This window comes from Callorhinchus milii, unplaced genomic scaffold, assembly GCF_018977255.1.
Source record: "Callorhinchus milii isolate IMCB2004 unplaced genomic scaffold, IMCB_Cmil_1.0 Scaffold16, whole genome shotgun sequence".
Lineage (NCBI taxonomy): Eukaryota > Metazoa > Chordata > Chondrichthyes > Chimaeriformes > Callorhinchidae > Callorhinchus > Callorhinchus milii.
Window position 1 is genome coordinate 11,041,239 of NW_024704757.1, and position 15,404 is coordinate 11,056,642.

The 15,404-nt window shown below is 42.2% G+C and overlaps 1 protein-coding gene across 2 annotated transcripts; it reads left to right on the forward strand.

Moving 5' to 3' along the window:
* The first annotated feature begins 687 nt into the window (after positions 1 to 687).
* Positions 688 to 13,723, forward strand: LOC103178760 (dentin sialophosphoprotein-like). Of its 2 annotated transcripts, XM_007893679.2 has the most exons (6): positions 4,161 to 4,479; positions 6,538 to 7,731; positions 10,284 to 10,341; positions 11,919 to 12,021; positions 12,438 to 12,497; positions 12,720 to 13,723. In XM_007893679.2, the coding sequence occupies exons 1-5, from the start codon at positions 4,225 to 4,227 to the stop codon at positions 12,478 to 12,480; spliced, it is 1,653 nt and encodes a 550-aa protein (XP_007891870.1). In that variant the 5' UTR covers positions 4,161 to 4,224; the 3' UTR covers positions 12,481 to 12,497; positions 12,720 to 13,723. The 2 variants fall into 2 exon arrangements, with proteins under 2 accessions (XP_007891871.1, XP_007891870.1); XM_007893680.2 differs by lacking the exons at positions 4,161 to 4,479; positions 6,538 to 7,731 and adding an exon at positions 688 to 1,107.
* The last annotated feature ends 1,681 nt before the right edge of the window (positions 13,724 to 15,404 follow it).

The following is a 15,404-nucleotide window of genomic DNA, read 5'->3' on the forward strand; positions in this document are numbered from 1 at the left end:
CCTGATCCCCCTTTTCTACCCCACATCCATGCCATTACCCACTCTGCCTTTCCCCCCACCTCCGCGGCATCTCCCGGCTCCGCCGCTGCCTCACACCGCAGGCCACCAAAATCCATAACATTGGCGGCTTGACTTTTGCGAACCCCTTTGCTCGTTGGCCTCCTCATCCAGAATGGTGCAGCCCGTGTCCTCTCCGGCGCCAGGCTCTGCGGCCCTATCACCCCCGCCCTCGCCTGACTTCACACACAGGATACAGCTCAAGGTCCTGGTCCTCACCTTCAAAGCCCTCCATGTTGTTCTTGCTCCCCACCCACCCACCTACATCTGTGCATTGGGACGTCCTCCCGACACGGAGAGGCCCGAGAGCGTCGTCGTGGTTGTTGTTGTTGTTGTCGTTGGGGGCAGCTCACTTATGTCACTGCTGCAGAGAGCCCCGAGAACACGGCGTCACACCCCCGGAAGCCCCTCCGCCACGCCGGGTGTGAACGCCGACCGGGGACCGAGTGCGCCTGCGCGCAGTTTGAAGGCAGCGCGAGGCTCGGCGGTTGGCCAGTGCACGCGGCGCGCGCCGCCTCCTGAGCGGACGCCAGGCGATGGCGAGGCGGACGTCGAGGTACTGGCACATGATTGGCTGCGGACGGGGTCAGGTGAGTGTGATTGGTTGGCTGCCGCGGCGTGTGTGGGTGGGGCGAGTGGAGTCAGGTGCTGCAGGTTGGGAGGCACGTGGTGCGGGCAGAGAGCCCGCGCACTGCGCTGCCTTCGGTAGCGATGGACGAGGTATGGGTGGTCTCCTTGTGCTTCACCCTCCTCGCTATCATGGTGGCCATCCTGTCTCTCAGGAAGCCTGACCCGGAATGCCAGAGCATCGGTAAGGTCAGTGAGCGGAGCCAGGAGCCCTCGAGCCCCAGCCGCGCCGAGCCCCAAACGGCCGCCCGCTATCTGGAGCTGACCCTGGAAGACATCGAGAAGTCGCTGGAGAGGCTGGGAGCCGTGTTGAGCTCCGAGACACCCACGTCCGACAGTCCAGCGTCGTGCTCGGCCTCTGAGGAGCAACCCCAGCGTGACAGGAGGGGGGAGGCCAACCCCAGGAGCCACCCCAGAGCCCAGGTACCGGGCGCGGTCTGGCCTGTCGGCAAGGCCGCGCTGAGTGGGGTGGGTATGGCGGGGGGAGAGCCCTCATGTTCTGTGACCCCGTTGATTTGCTTTCGGATATGACTGGGGATCCTCTGGTGGTCCACAGTGCAGCCACACGGCCGGTGGGCGCAAAGGCGCAGTTGTACGAACCGACTGTCGAAACGTGGCGATTCGTGAAATAAATCCGTTTAATTGGACCTGAATTTATTTGAGTTCACCTTCGCCTCTTCTCCTTTGGAGGAAGTGATGAAGTGCGAACGGTCGTTGAAATTGAGATCTGTTCTGGCGTGTTGTTACTGCTTTCACTTTGGGAACACAACTGACGATGGAGGGAGAGAGGACTGATTTGATATGACTTTTTAAGGGCTGCCCTGGACCGGGTTTCGTTGGCCAAACGCATCGGTCGTCGAACTGTTTAAAAAAAAAAGTTATTTCCTCTGAGGTTTGATGCACTCGGTGAGGTCATGGGCGCCCAGACAAGGCGGCGACAAAATTACTATGGGTTAAACTTAAGTTAAAACAATTGTGTTTCACACACCTTATTCCAATCCCGTCCTGTACTCGCGTTACACAGTCTTGGTATCCGACATTAGTCTTTTTTTTAAAAAAAAACTTATTGACTCATGCAGTAAGTGAGTAGTTGCTATAAGTGATCGCACTGGATTAACTGCAGCCTATGCCAAGAGTTGGACTCTTCTATTTGCAGCACTTACCAGACATCTGCCAGTAAAATGTCTTCAGTCAGGAAAGCAACACTTTTTTTGTGTAAACTGAATACTAACGACAACAACTTGCACTTATGTAGGGCCCTCCACGTAGGGGAGCGTTTCAGCAGTGTTAGAGCCTGACTAAATGGGAAGGGTACTTCCATCTCTTTCCCTCTCACTTCATCTCTTGCAACTACAGTCTATTCCAGTGAATTCAAATGCAATATTTGGACTTTACAGTTCAGACCAGTGGATTTAGTGAGGGTTACCTGGTTCATGACAAAGTCCACTTCATGTGACATTGGAGAGGTGATGTGTCATTTCCCCAAAGAGATGGTATCGATGCAGATGAATGCAAGCTTCTATATATAGGAAGTAAGAATATGAAACACAAGTACGCTGTAGAATGGATACAATTTCCCAAGCGGGAACCTGAATCAGAATTAGAGGTGTTAATTGACTCAGCGCACACCTTAAGTGTGAAGCAGCAATAAACAAAGCAAATTTCTACTGCCATATCTTTGGGGGCAACGACACATTGCACAGTGTCGCTGAAGATAGAGGACCTGACTCTAGGTGACAGCAGATTAATGGTGTCGGTGCCTTCAAAATGCCCTGCTTTCAGGTGAGGAGGGCATTTAAAGAGCTTATGGCCAGGTCGAAGGTAAGATCAATATAATATGATGCAGTAGATGTGATGCAGGTAATTCTTCCAAATGTACCCATAATATTGCAAGGGTTCCCAGATTCCTCTTAGGATTCCATTAGATTATTTTGATAGCTTAGTACACCTGCTTTCCCATATCTGTCATCATTGATGCTGCTTGACATTCTAGAGTAGGAATTATAAGTGGCTACCAAATGTATGTTTTGTAATAGTGCTAGCCATTGCAAAGAAATTTGCAGTTGTGTTGTTGTATGGAGTGATGATTACTTGAGTGGCTGACTGCTGATCAGTCAAATTTAATTTTCTCTCCGTAAAACATCTGGACAGTGGACTTCCAATCCTGAAAAAGTCAAGATAGGGGAAATTATTCCTTTGATTCAAAATTGAATCATCCAGAATGCCATTTAAAACAGTTCCATGTGTTGTATTTGATTTGACTGTTATATTAGAAAAAAGTTATAAAGCTTCAGTGGGGAAACAAAATGGCTTGGGAATGATGGACTGAATGCATTACTGAAATGGTCTATGATGGCGTTTCTGGAGCGCTCTGGGATGCAACCCAGCGTGAGTAGTGCTATATAAATGTAAGCTGTTATTGTATTGTGAGCTTCAAAATACCAGAGTCTGATTTGGCACAGGGTAAAAACTAAGTATTGAAACAGACCCCACTGTGCTAAACTTAGAGTTGCAGTTGGTTGTGAATGTTGTGAGACTGTAACATAATCAAGGGATTTTGAAGTGCAGACGACAAGAACTACAACCAAAAGATTATGTTACAGTCTTCACATGCTCTTAATCAGCCGTTTATCATATACAACTAAGGCTTATGTGGAGACTTTCATGTAAAAGAAATAGAAAAGAATATTTCAAAGTGATTGACAAATGAGGACAGGGGCATGCATGGTAGTTGAAGTCTCAGTTACTGGTAGAGCGAAGGGAGTAGGGAATAATAATAATGAGCAATAGGCCAGTTGGAAGAGCAGAGCTGGAATTGATGGCTAGAGAATATTACACAAGTAGGATGGAGGAAGATCATGGAGGGAATTGAAGAAAATAACTTTCGCTTATATAGAGCCCTTTCGCTAAGGATGAACCTCTTAAAGCACTTCTCAAAGATGGTGGAGATCCTCAAAAGGGAGGAAAGAAAGAGGAATTTGAAAATGTTGACCAAAGCACAGGTATTAGCGATATGTTTTAAAGCCAGATAAAGTAAGAGCAATACAAAGAGATTTGGGGAAAGAGCTCCAACGACCAGGACAAAATCTTAAACTTGATTTTCAGAGGTACTGGAAGTTAAAGTTTTGTGAGGTGTGGGAGTAATGAGTGTGTGGGAGAGAACTCGGTGGTCCAAATAAGCCATTTCATACATCAAGCTTTTATCCAAAATCTGATTCCCAATCTTTTGTGTTTTTAATGAAAATCTTTTCTGTTGCTCCATGTGACACTGTCTGACACAGGGAATTGAAATGTATGGCACTCCCAGGGATTTCTTCCACTGACTTCCAGTTTGGCCACTCTTTTTCCACCAGCTGTGAACATTGTAGCCCAATTTAAAATAACCTCTGTTCTTAGACTTATTATGCTTGGAAATGGACAAATCTTCAATGTAAAAAGATAAATTAGTACATCACTGTGTAAGAAGAGAGTGAATGAAGAGTGGGGATAGTATCAGTTAGCATAAGTTAGAACAATACAGTATATTTGCTTCAATTCTAAATGTGTAGCTTCATCTGTTTGCAGGATAAGAATGTTGCCGTTACACTTATGATTCTTCCATTGACGAAAGCTGAGATAATGAATCAGACCCGAGTCACAGAGGACTGGGATTTTGAGGTGGAGGATGAGGAACTCGGTTCACTTCAGTGTGAGGGAGCAGACAAGCAGTACTATCACCTCTACTGGGATGAAGAAAGTTTAACTGACAGGTCCAACAATTCCGTTTTAGAAAGAACTGATTTAAATAAGAGAAAGGTAAACAGGAAGCGTTAAGTAAACCAGCCATTAAGATGAGCAAAGACTATTGAGAAACTGCAGGGGAGGAGGGAAATGTATGAGACTTGCATTTCTACATTCCCAATGACTTTGAACAGCTCAGGTTGGAATTGAATTGGAGTCAAATTGCTTGTGTATGTGTTTTGCTACTGGAGTTGCAACTATAACTATTGTGGAGTCCTATAGCTCAGTGGTTAGAGCACTCGCTTTGCAAGTGAGAGACCTGAGTTCAATTCCAGGCAGAGGGCGAAACCTTGGGCAAGTTTCCTTACTCCACACAGAGCCTAATAATAATCCTCCAAAACCAAAAACAATAATAAATTGGTCATTTTCAATCTACGACTGTTTGTGGGACATTGCTGTGCGCAATTGGCTGCCTCGTTCGCCCACAAATATACAGTCAATTCACTTTACAGTGTGTTCTGTGAAGCGCTTTGGGACGTCCTCCCGACGTGAAAGGTGCTATATCAAATGCAAGGATTATTATTATTATAAAAGTATAAAAAGGAAGCTTGCCTTGAACATCAGGGAATCTAACTCAGCACAGCTAAACTTATTTAGCGAAAAAGTGATCACTTCCAAACCGGTATCAGAGTTTTGACCTGACACCCGGATCATATTTGAAGCTCATTGGAAATACAATATTAGTGAGGAGAAAGGGGTTGATCACTAGAAGTGCTCTAGGGACCATTAATAGTATTTCCATCATTAATTTTTCCTTCTCTCAAATTAGTAGACAGCGGTCGTTTGGAGGGAACTGTATTGTCTTATGAATTTGATCCTTCTAATAGCTAGGAAAAATTATAACTAGGGAGGGGGAAAGGAAAGACCAAGTCTTCCCATACCTAGTGCATGGTCTTATATCCTCCTTCAGCAAATTGGCTTCAATTATACTTTCCAACTTTAGCATATAAAAGGTTGAGTTTTAAACAATTATACTTTCTGGTAAGATGTTTTGTAAGAAGAGCACTGAGAAATGGAGCTTCAACACTGGTATTTCATGCTGAGCTTCTGAATTGATGCAAGATGTTGTTCACCAATTTCTGTACTGTTACGTTCTTTGATTCTGTATATCAGTCAAAGTGTCATCTATTTCTTGAAGGATTCTTGGTCTATCCCCTATTGCCCAGTTGTCTAGTAGATGTTCATTTCATAAAATCATACATAGAACGTTACAATAAAGAAACGGCCAATTTAGCTCATGAAGTCTCTGCTGGTGTTATGTGCCACCTAATCTAATCCAATTCCAACCTTGCATGCTTCCATTCCAAATTCTTAATAATTTTCTAGATAACACCAGAGTCTTGAAAATCCTCATAGACTCAGTGGTGACCTTAAAGTTTAGCCTATGAGTGGGAGGGATTCACATTTTTCACATACTGTACAAACTATCAGGGAAAAAGTTGAGTAAATGTCAATGATTTAACTGGAAGATATTCAATGCCTTTAGCATCCCATTAGGAATCCAGTAATACTATTGTAGATGTCTTCTGAATCGATGTGCTCTATACTGAAGATGCTTGTGTTTGTATAGTTTACAGAGGGTTAGCACCTTTAAGCTATACAAATACAAGATCTTCGTGTGAATTTTCCAAAGAGGAAAAAATAACATTTAATATTTTACCCATGGCAAGGAATCCTCATGTTGCTGGCAGTCTGCGACGTGGCTCCTCACTGCTGATCCAGTCCAGTGTTGTTGTGTCTTACAAGGAAGAATGGAAAGCATTCCCTCTGGACTTCCCAATTATAGCAATTTTCATTTTGGCAGCCTCAATACATTGCAAGGATTGGAACAACATGACTTTGTGAGCTTATTTTATGGATTTGAGGATGCTGAAATGAAGAATAAAGCTTGATTACCTTCTTTATAGAAATGCTTGTCTTAGTGGTTGTAGAGATTGCCTCATTTTGTACAATAAATACTTTACAATGCAGGTAATCTGTCTTGTAAAATAGGATTGATTAGAGGCTGGAGGTTTAGCTCAGTGCAAGTGTTGTAACCACTGATTTGCTAATGAATCTGACTCACTTTTACAGCTAGCTCACATTATGGACAGCCCAGAAAGAGGGGAGCCTTACTCAGCACTGCAGTCAAGTAGCAGCTCCCTGTGCCTACAGGAATCTGATGGGAGCCAGTCAGATAGTTCAGTGCAAAGATTTCAGCAAATCAATCAGCTGGACAGTGACAAATTAGAAAGCAACACTACAAAGGGAATTCACTCCACCACTCAGCTGCCACAATTCTCTAAATTGTCAACGTCCCCTGATTCAGCCAGTGGGAGTAAAGCTAGTGAAACCAACATAGATCTGAAGTTGTCTTTATCCTCAGACAAAGAAAAACAGTGTGGAAGTGGGCGCCAAGTCATCTCTTCGATTGGCATAAGCCCAGATGGTAATGGAAGTTTGTGTTTTGACAACCTTAAGCATTCTGAGGATCAGATCAGGCAAAGAGTTAGTGATTTAGAAACTTCAATGGATAACACTTGTATATTAACACCCCAGAGGACCATTAAATGCTCAACAATGCCTTTATGTTCCAGCCAATGCACAGAGCAAGATGATACTTCCTCAGGTACAGATGAGCTTAGCTCAACACCTTCATTCCTCACTCAGAGCAGCAGATTTACATCAGGTGAAGAATTTTCAGGCAGCGATGAGAGTGTCCTTTCCTTTCTCAATGACTCCAGTTCGAGTGAATCCAGTTGTAAAGATAGAGAAGAAAGAGACTCTGTCAATTCCACTTATATTGCAAGAATGACTACGGGTTTAGTAAATACAAACCTCAAACCTGATACATTGCTTTCTGCTCTGAACAGTCAACATACTTTGAGAATGCTGGATAGCAGCAGGGAAGTTGCAGGAGGGAATTCCCAGAACCGTTTAATGGAGCCTGATGGAAACTTGCCCATTATGAGTGGGTCACCTACACTTTCCTCATCTAGAGCATCTAGAGAGAGAAATCGTTTTTATGATGCAGAGTTTCATAATAAAGGGCAGCTGCATCCCAGCAGAAATATTTTAGTAAATCTATTATATAAGAGGAACAGTGTAGAGAATCTAGAAGAAAGTGGTGAGCCTGTGAAGAGAAAGTTGGACAACATGCATGGATGGAAACCATTAAACAGTGGGATTTCTGCTAATCCCTCAGACAGTGAGAGCCCTCAGAAGCTGCAGGATGTCACTGTGTGGCAGACAAGATCAGTCCAACAACCTTTGCCAGAATTTGAGCAGGTAAATTCTAGTGTATTTCTTCTGTATGACAACCAATTGTAGGAAAATTTACCAGCTGACAGATAGATTGCATATGTGGAACCCTCAATTTGATTTGGATACTCTGATTTGGATACTCATGGTTCACATTTGTCACACACCCTACCCATTAGGCCTTTGGCTTTCAGGATTAATAGAGCAAAGTGGGAAAGAGCAAAGTGGGAAGAAACTCTGACCTACCCAGTGACTGGTCTGCCCCTCCAAGTCCTATTGTTGAGCCAGGCTGACTGGTCTTCCTTCTCTGCATGCCAATCAGGTATAAAGCAAACTATGGATATATGAACGTGTGTTCACACTTTCTCGTAAATCTGTGCTATACCCTCTCCCTAGCTCTTATATTGTTTCTAAAAAAGTAGCCTTTGCCTGTATTAGCAGTCTGAGGTCACCATCAGATTCGAATGGAAAAGAATAAGTGGCCTTGGGTAGTAGGTTGCCTCATTACCAAGCTACTCACAGCACTGAAGGAAGCCATTCAGTTCATCGTATCTGGGTTCTGGTAATCCTTACTGGACCTATTTGCTCTAGTCCTACTTCCCTGTTCTTTCCTGAATTCGTATGTTCACTGAATCCTTTGACTAACGCTCTGGGACAGTCTGTATGATAAACACGAGGGTCTTCTTGCTAGCTGAGGAAATTGTTGATTATGCCACAACCTTTAAACCTAGAACAAACTGTAAGACCTTTGGCTCATGGTGTTGAACATTTGTCTATTATGCTATCAACCATTGTGTGATTTTCTTGCATTTTCTGTTTAAAAATTGGTACAGGGATGTACTGAAGCTGTAGTATTTTAAATACTCGGGATATTTTCTCCCACTCTGTGCTGTTTATCCCAGTGTGCAGCTCCATTGTGTTGGGGTGACTTAGCTTCACTTAGCTGTGTTTGATTAACTTCTCTGGGTTGCAAGTATGCTTCATGTCCATTTCTGGATAGAAGGTTTTCGGTTACAGTTAAGCTCCCACAGGAATGCAGACCTATTTTCTGTGATGACTAAACTGATTTTGAAACCCTAGCAAGCTCAGGATATTGGCCAACTCCAGGCGATCATGTCAGTATCAAGCAACGGTTGTACCAAAGGCCAAACCCTGTAATTAGCTGTCACAACGAACCACTTCAAACCAAGTTTGGGCAAGGCAGGACATTAACAATTAAAGTATCTCAAAAGGAGTTACGTTTATTAAAACATTAAGTATGGGGAAATTCTTCACAGTGGGATTAGAAAAAAAAGTGATTTAGTAAAACAGGCAGTAGTGGTCCAGATATGATGGGCCAGCAGTTCCCTTCTGTGAATAACTTTCCTGTGTTTTAGTTTTGAAAATGTGCCTGGTCTAGCTTTAGTATTGAAAACATGTTTGGAAGCTTCATGTTACCTCACAGATTGTGTGATGAGAAGAGCTGAGTAGAAGGGCAATGTTTGTCCAATACAAGGTGCTGCTCCTCCATCTCTTCCTGTCAGATACAAATATGGTTTCATAATCTCCCTTGAAGAACTAATCTTATTTCATAAATAGTAACTGATGTACAGACATGATTGGAGTAGTTCAATAGAGCGGAAATTGTATCCCTTCAATCACTCCAATCAAATCAGCTAATGGCTGTAATATAAGATTTCTCTTCAGGATATATACCAGTCTGAGGTTTGTTTTTAGATTTTCATATAGAACTATGCACTCTGATTAAAAGATCTGTAATCGAATGATTAAACAGGCTTGACAGGCTGAATAGCCTTCTGTGTCTATGATGACTGTACCACCTGTAATGGAGTTTTATTATGGTGTGAGGAGAGCTTGAAATATTCAGATTGGGGAGAGAGATGGAATGAATGCAGCGATTAAAATTTAGTATATTCTGTTAGTAGAAAACTTGAACTATGTATTTCTGTATGATGTAGGGCATTTAAAATAGGGCACATAAAAAAATTAGGAAGGGAAGACCATTTGGCCCATTGATTCTGTTCTGCATTGTACATTTCATGGCACTACAAACTATACCTTCCTCCAACCCCTCTGTCCCTTTTTCCCACCTCATTTAATAGTTGTACTTTCCAAATATCTAGCTATCTCCTTGTATCCCTCAATCAGTGTCTCAACAATGGCTTTCTGGGCCAAATTCTCTGCAAGAAAAAAATCACCCTTGCCTCAGTCCTAATCAGTTTAGCATTAAGGTCATAACCTTTAGCACTGTTTGATCCACTAGGGGAAAAGGTTGCTTATTATCTTGTCAAACCCATTAAGCCTGAACATAACAAGCAAATCAGCCCTGCAACTGGTCTATACTCCTCAGTGTTCACCAATTGAAGTAATAACTGTTCAGAGCTGAACCATAACAAATGTGGAAATCTATAGCAGGGAATGGGAAAATATACCCACCATTTCAGTTCTGACACTTATCAGAACTTATACACCTGAATTGTCAGCCTATTTTCTCTACTGGATGGTAATTGAAGTGCTGTGAATTTCAAAGCTTGTTCTGCAATAAATCAAAGCATAATCTCCAGCCTTTTTTTTTGTAGGGAAAAGTGTTCGAGCGTCCACCTGTACCGAATGCGGAGAACTTCACGGAGCACATTGGTATGTTCAAATAAACACTACAGCAGTGCAGAATCTAGCGGATTAACTCAAAAATCAAGCCTTAAAAAGATATAGAATTTCTAAATTATTAGTAAAGTTATTCTAGCTTTTAGGACACCTTTTATTCAAGTTATGCAAGAGCAGTTAAATTAAGAGCAAGGGCAGAAGGAATATGTGGAGCACAAACTCCATAATAAGCTATAAAACAAGAGTCTCAGATAAATCTTCCAACTGAAAATCCAAAAGTTGATTCCTTGCCAGTCTTTTTTGTAGAACTTTGTTGGGATTTGAGATCAACCGTGTTGTGATATTCACAAAGTTGTAATTAACTCAACAAATCCAGTTTTTGACAGTCTCAGATTCAACCCCATTATCAAATCTTGTTTTGTTGTATAAGTTGCTGTTAGATACTCGTGTTTTTTTTCCTTGTGCTTTACCGTCCGTTACTTATTTCAACTCCTGCTCATTTGCATAAATGTCGTGTTTTACGATTGCTGCCCATGGTCTATTGCTGTGTACTTTGTGTTTATGTCTACAATGGAAGTAATTTAACCAGTAGAGTGCAGCAGAGGTTTGTGTGCCCCTCTAACTGAAAAATGGAGCACATGCTGAGTAGCAGTAAAGAATGAAGTACAGCATTTATTCAACACTATTTATATGTTTGCCAGCAGCAGAAATGAGGCCTGCTAAGATTACATTTTCTTACTTACTCAGCCTCCATGTACAGTCTAAAAACCCGATCACTTACTGGAGACAATCACATCGTACACCTCTATTTTAAGCTCACCCTTCTACAAAGCTCACTCGTTAGCGCCTTGGGACGTCCTCCCGACGTGAAAGGCGCTATACAAATATAATGTTGTTGTTCTCCATTTCCCCAATCCCAAAGTAAAAAATAAATAATCCTACACTTTGGATTAGAATTTTAATGTGATTCCTTTATTCTCAGTTAAAACTCCTCACTGTATTTAGAATTATAACCTTGTTTCAAAAGCTTTCATCAGGAAACTGACTTTATAAAATCCATTTTCTTTTTTCCCCCAAGCAGCTGATGTGGAACCATCTGTGTGAGATCAGAGGCTACGAGAGCTTAATTATTAATTAATAATAATAAAATAATCCTTGCTTTTGATAAAGTATCTTTCACATTGGGAGGACATCTCAAAAATATTTCACAGATTTACTGTAAGTGTAGTGACTGTATTTGTAGGCAAACAAATTGCAGGTACCTGATTACAGGTAAGTGATAATTAAGGAATAGTGGCATTGGTTAATAGGAACAAATTTGGATGTTAACATCCCCAATTCCTTACGTTAATTAAAATATCTCTGGTGGGTTTCAAACTGACCCCAAAAAATTCCACTCTGATACCAATCTTATTTTTGACCTCTAAGTAAACATCCATGGGATCCCCCTGAATATGCCAATTAAAAGTCAATCAAAGAATATGGAAAACTCTGCCCCCACCAAGTAACCAAGCAGCTTTGTACAAGACAATGTATTATTCCACACTGCTCACTTGTTAGTTTCTTTGGGAAATGTAGGAATCAACAATGTTGTTCCATTTTTTTCCCAGAGCTAGAAATCCAGGAGACGGTGGATCACAACAGGGATCGGCCTGAAGTAATTCGAGCTAGACGTGTTACACCACCTACTTCATGGATTGAAAATAAGACAAAGTAAGGGATTCCAGCTCTGAATGTGTAATCACAGCTGCCACGCAGGTATTATACTTGCCAGCTCTTGAATGAAAGCTTCTAGAATTTGGTAGATTTTTAGATAGTCTTAATTTTGAAGCCTGATTTCTGTAAGCTATTTTCTACCACTTAGTGTCTGTTTCATAAAACAATCTTATAACCACTCTACTAGTGTGTGAGAACAAGTCCATGGACTTCACTTCCCCACTATCTGACAAAGCCTTGCTGGAGAGAGCAATCAGAGAAAGCAAACTGTAACTTCAATGAAAGCATATCCAACCAATTTGATCAGTTCAAGATAAAGTTAGAACGTTTGAGTGAAGTGTTAGCTTTTGATCATCTTGGTTTATTTTTATTTCTGTGTTATAAATCTGGGTCCTCTCTTTTGCCTTTTGCAGCGATGATGCGCTTCAATCCGAGAAGCTACATTCTTCTGACTAGATTTGGCTCAGACTGAGGTAAGTACTTACTTCCAAAGGAACATCTTGCCAAACCCATTGCCTTACTATTGGTAGATTAATGCAGCATATTCAGCATAACTCATATTCCATGACTGCCTGTTACACCTTATGTGGATCAGCATGATATTCAAATAGAGGGGATGTAAATGCAGTGAGGATATCAGGTTATCACCCGAACTACAGTATTTCCTATAACCAATTCCTTTGCTTCGTCTCTAGGTGATGTGTGGCCCTTGTGCTGTAGCTTCTACTTTGGAATGAACGTGGATCTTCACGGAGCGAGTTGGCAGCAGTACTGTAGTGTTAAGTGTCCCTGAATGTGAAATGCTGCTATTCAATACCAGCCATCTTTTATTTCAGTGGATAATAATGCAATTCAAAATAAGAAGATGGATTTGAATTTGCTTGCTGATACCCTAGGTAGTGTGATTTTACTTGATACATATTTGAACAGTCTTCAAATAGGTCGAGGGTTGCATGTCACTTGAAGCTTGTTTTTCTAGCCTGAGGCTACAAGGCACAGCCTTGGATGTCTCCCTTAGGATAACTAAATGGGATTTGATTTCATTTCTGAATGTAAAGTGAATTATTTTAAATTGCGTTATGGTAGTCACACAATTGTATTGGGATTATTAATGAAATTAGCTGGACATTAGGCAACACTGCAAAATTAAGCATCTGCTACTTTTTCTCTTCTGTACTTTACTGTTCTAAGATTTGCAAGTATCTGTTACTCGCAGATTTAATTTCTTTGCTCATTTACTTTTGCTATAACTACATTTACTAGCATTCTTTGAGCACTTGACTGAATCAGATCACACACTGCAGTCTGTGCTGCTATACTCACGTGCACGTGCTAAATGATTTTCCTTTATTCACAATTGGGCTGCTGGCTGATGTGCGAGAGAGGGGAAGGGTTAAAAAATATCTGACATTGTCTGATGCAACATGCTCGAGTCATCTTGACCTGACAGACATGGGCCAGTCTCCCCATGTAGTGACCAGTGTGCATGGTGGTGAGAGAGCTGTAGAGGAGGAGATGGAGCCACACTGACGGCTGCCCTGAGCAGCAGCCAGGCCTGTGCTGTCCCTGTAACACATCATGTAGCATTGACAGCATCTATGAGAGTGTAAATTGTGATGTCCCCTTAACTGGGACAGGTGATACTGGTGTCTGAGCAGACTCCGCCAGAGAAAAATAAATATTGTTGAAGAACAAGAAATCTGAGTTGTTTGTGTTTCTTGGACACTCTTTTGTATAAAACAGGAAGAATTATTTTCCAAACATTACTTAAGCCAGTTTATTTTCTGAATGCGTTGGAACCCGTCTCAAACTGTATGTCAGATCTCTTCAGCTTTTTACTTTGTTCCCTGAACTAACGACCCTCCTCTCCTTCAGTCACCCTCAAACCCCCCAACCTGCCTGCCCTCCATTCCTCCCTGAACAGGGACAAAATGAATTGTGGAGCGTTCTCAAAAATTTGAAAACCAGTTTGAGCTTCCAAATTAAGTGTGAATTTAAGAAAGCTGCTCAAATGTTCAAGTTTTAAGAGTGGTTAACTCTACGATTAACAGTACTTTCGAAACCAACATTTTGCAGCTGAAATAGCCACATTTCCCCCACTTCTTGAACCATGCATTGTTACCCAGCTGAGCATTGCCACTGCTAACTCTACACATTGCTGTGGAACAGCTCTCTGGCACCATGGATGTCATTGATGCTGCATTACAGTGCTCAGGCTCCTGTTGCAGTGGCACAGCCTGTTTCAGCATGGCCCATCGATGTGGTCATAAGCTGAACCCACAGAGTCTGTGCTGACCACAAACCCCAGCTCTGCACCAATCCTCACTCAGCTTCTTAGAATTCAAGACTGTTTCCGGTAATTTCTGCAGTGGAAAAAGTGACTGCACTTCTGGGTTAGAGTTTGCTCTGTGACTGTCGCAAGGTCAGAGGGTAATAATGTCCTTGCTGACTTCCTACATACGCTACAAGCAGGTGTTTTACAACGGTCACTTCACACGTATTGCTTTTAAAAAGCAAACTTGCTATTTTGTTACTCACACAAGAATAGCAGTGATCATTCAGTCTGCTCTGCCAGTTTCCAATGAAAAGTCCCATTTCCCATCTTTTCTACACATTCCTGTCATATTCGTACTTGCCAACTCTATTTCCCTAGTAAATGCACTTTAAGATGTTTATACCACATGAAAGACGCTATATAAGTGAAGCTGTTTTAAACTTTCCAATTGATTTTGCCTCTACTGCTATCCGAGGCCCTGTGTTTCACAATCCTCCATTTGCATTTGATACACCACATTTCATATCAAGAGGAAGTGTCAGAGGATTCACTGTAATACGTGGTCATAGTGTATTTTGGTAGGTGAATTTAGCTGTCAGTAATGCCTCGCAGCCATGAAGCAAATGAACGAATGTGGTCTTATGTCAAACCAGGCCAACAACAGGATTGTTCACAGCCCAGTATGTCACAGCACACACATGTGGCCAGTGCCCTGCACAGTCCAGCCACAACCCAGCTCCTTCACACATCAACAGACAGATGCCCTCCATCACGCAGAGAGGCATGGGTGATTGGCAGCTGGCATAGATTTGTAAAAGGCAGTGATTATATCAGGTAAAGAGAGATGAGTTGATTACTTCCTTCTAGGTTTGTTTCAACATAAAGTGGTGGGGAAATTCACCACCAGTTCCTAGGAATTCCCCAGCAGTAATTTCAAAATTCTCCACCAGTAAATCCAAAGTAATCACAACAACAGTTGTATAGCACCTTTCACATTGGGAGGATGTGCCAAAGCACTGGAGAGTCAAGGATGTGATTTCTGAGCTGGAGGTTGGGATCAGGAGGGATGGAGGGCAGGCAGATTGGGGTTAAGAGGGTAACTGAA

Bases quoted from the DNA above. Each gene is read 5' to 3' on its own strand.
- LOC103178760 (XM_007893679.2), top strand. From the start codon at position 4,225: ATGTGTAGCTTCATCTGTTTGCAGGATAAGAATGTTGCCGTTACACTT. The intron at 4,480-6,537 runs GTAAACAGGAAG...TCACTTTTACAG, and splicing joins CTGATTTAAATAAGAGAAAG to CTAGCTCACATTATGGACAG. The intron at 10,342-11,918 runs GTATGTTCAAAT...TTTTTTTCCCAG, and splicing joins GAACTTCACGGAGCACATTG to AGCTAGAAATCCAGGAGACG.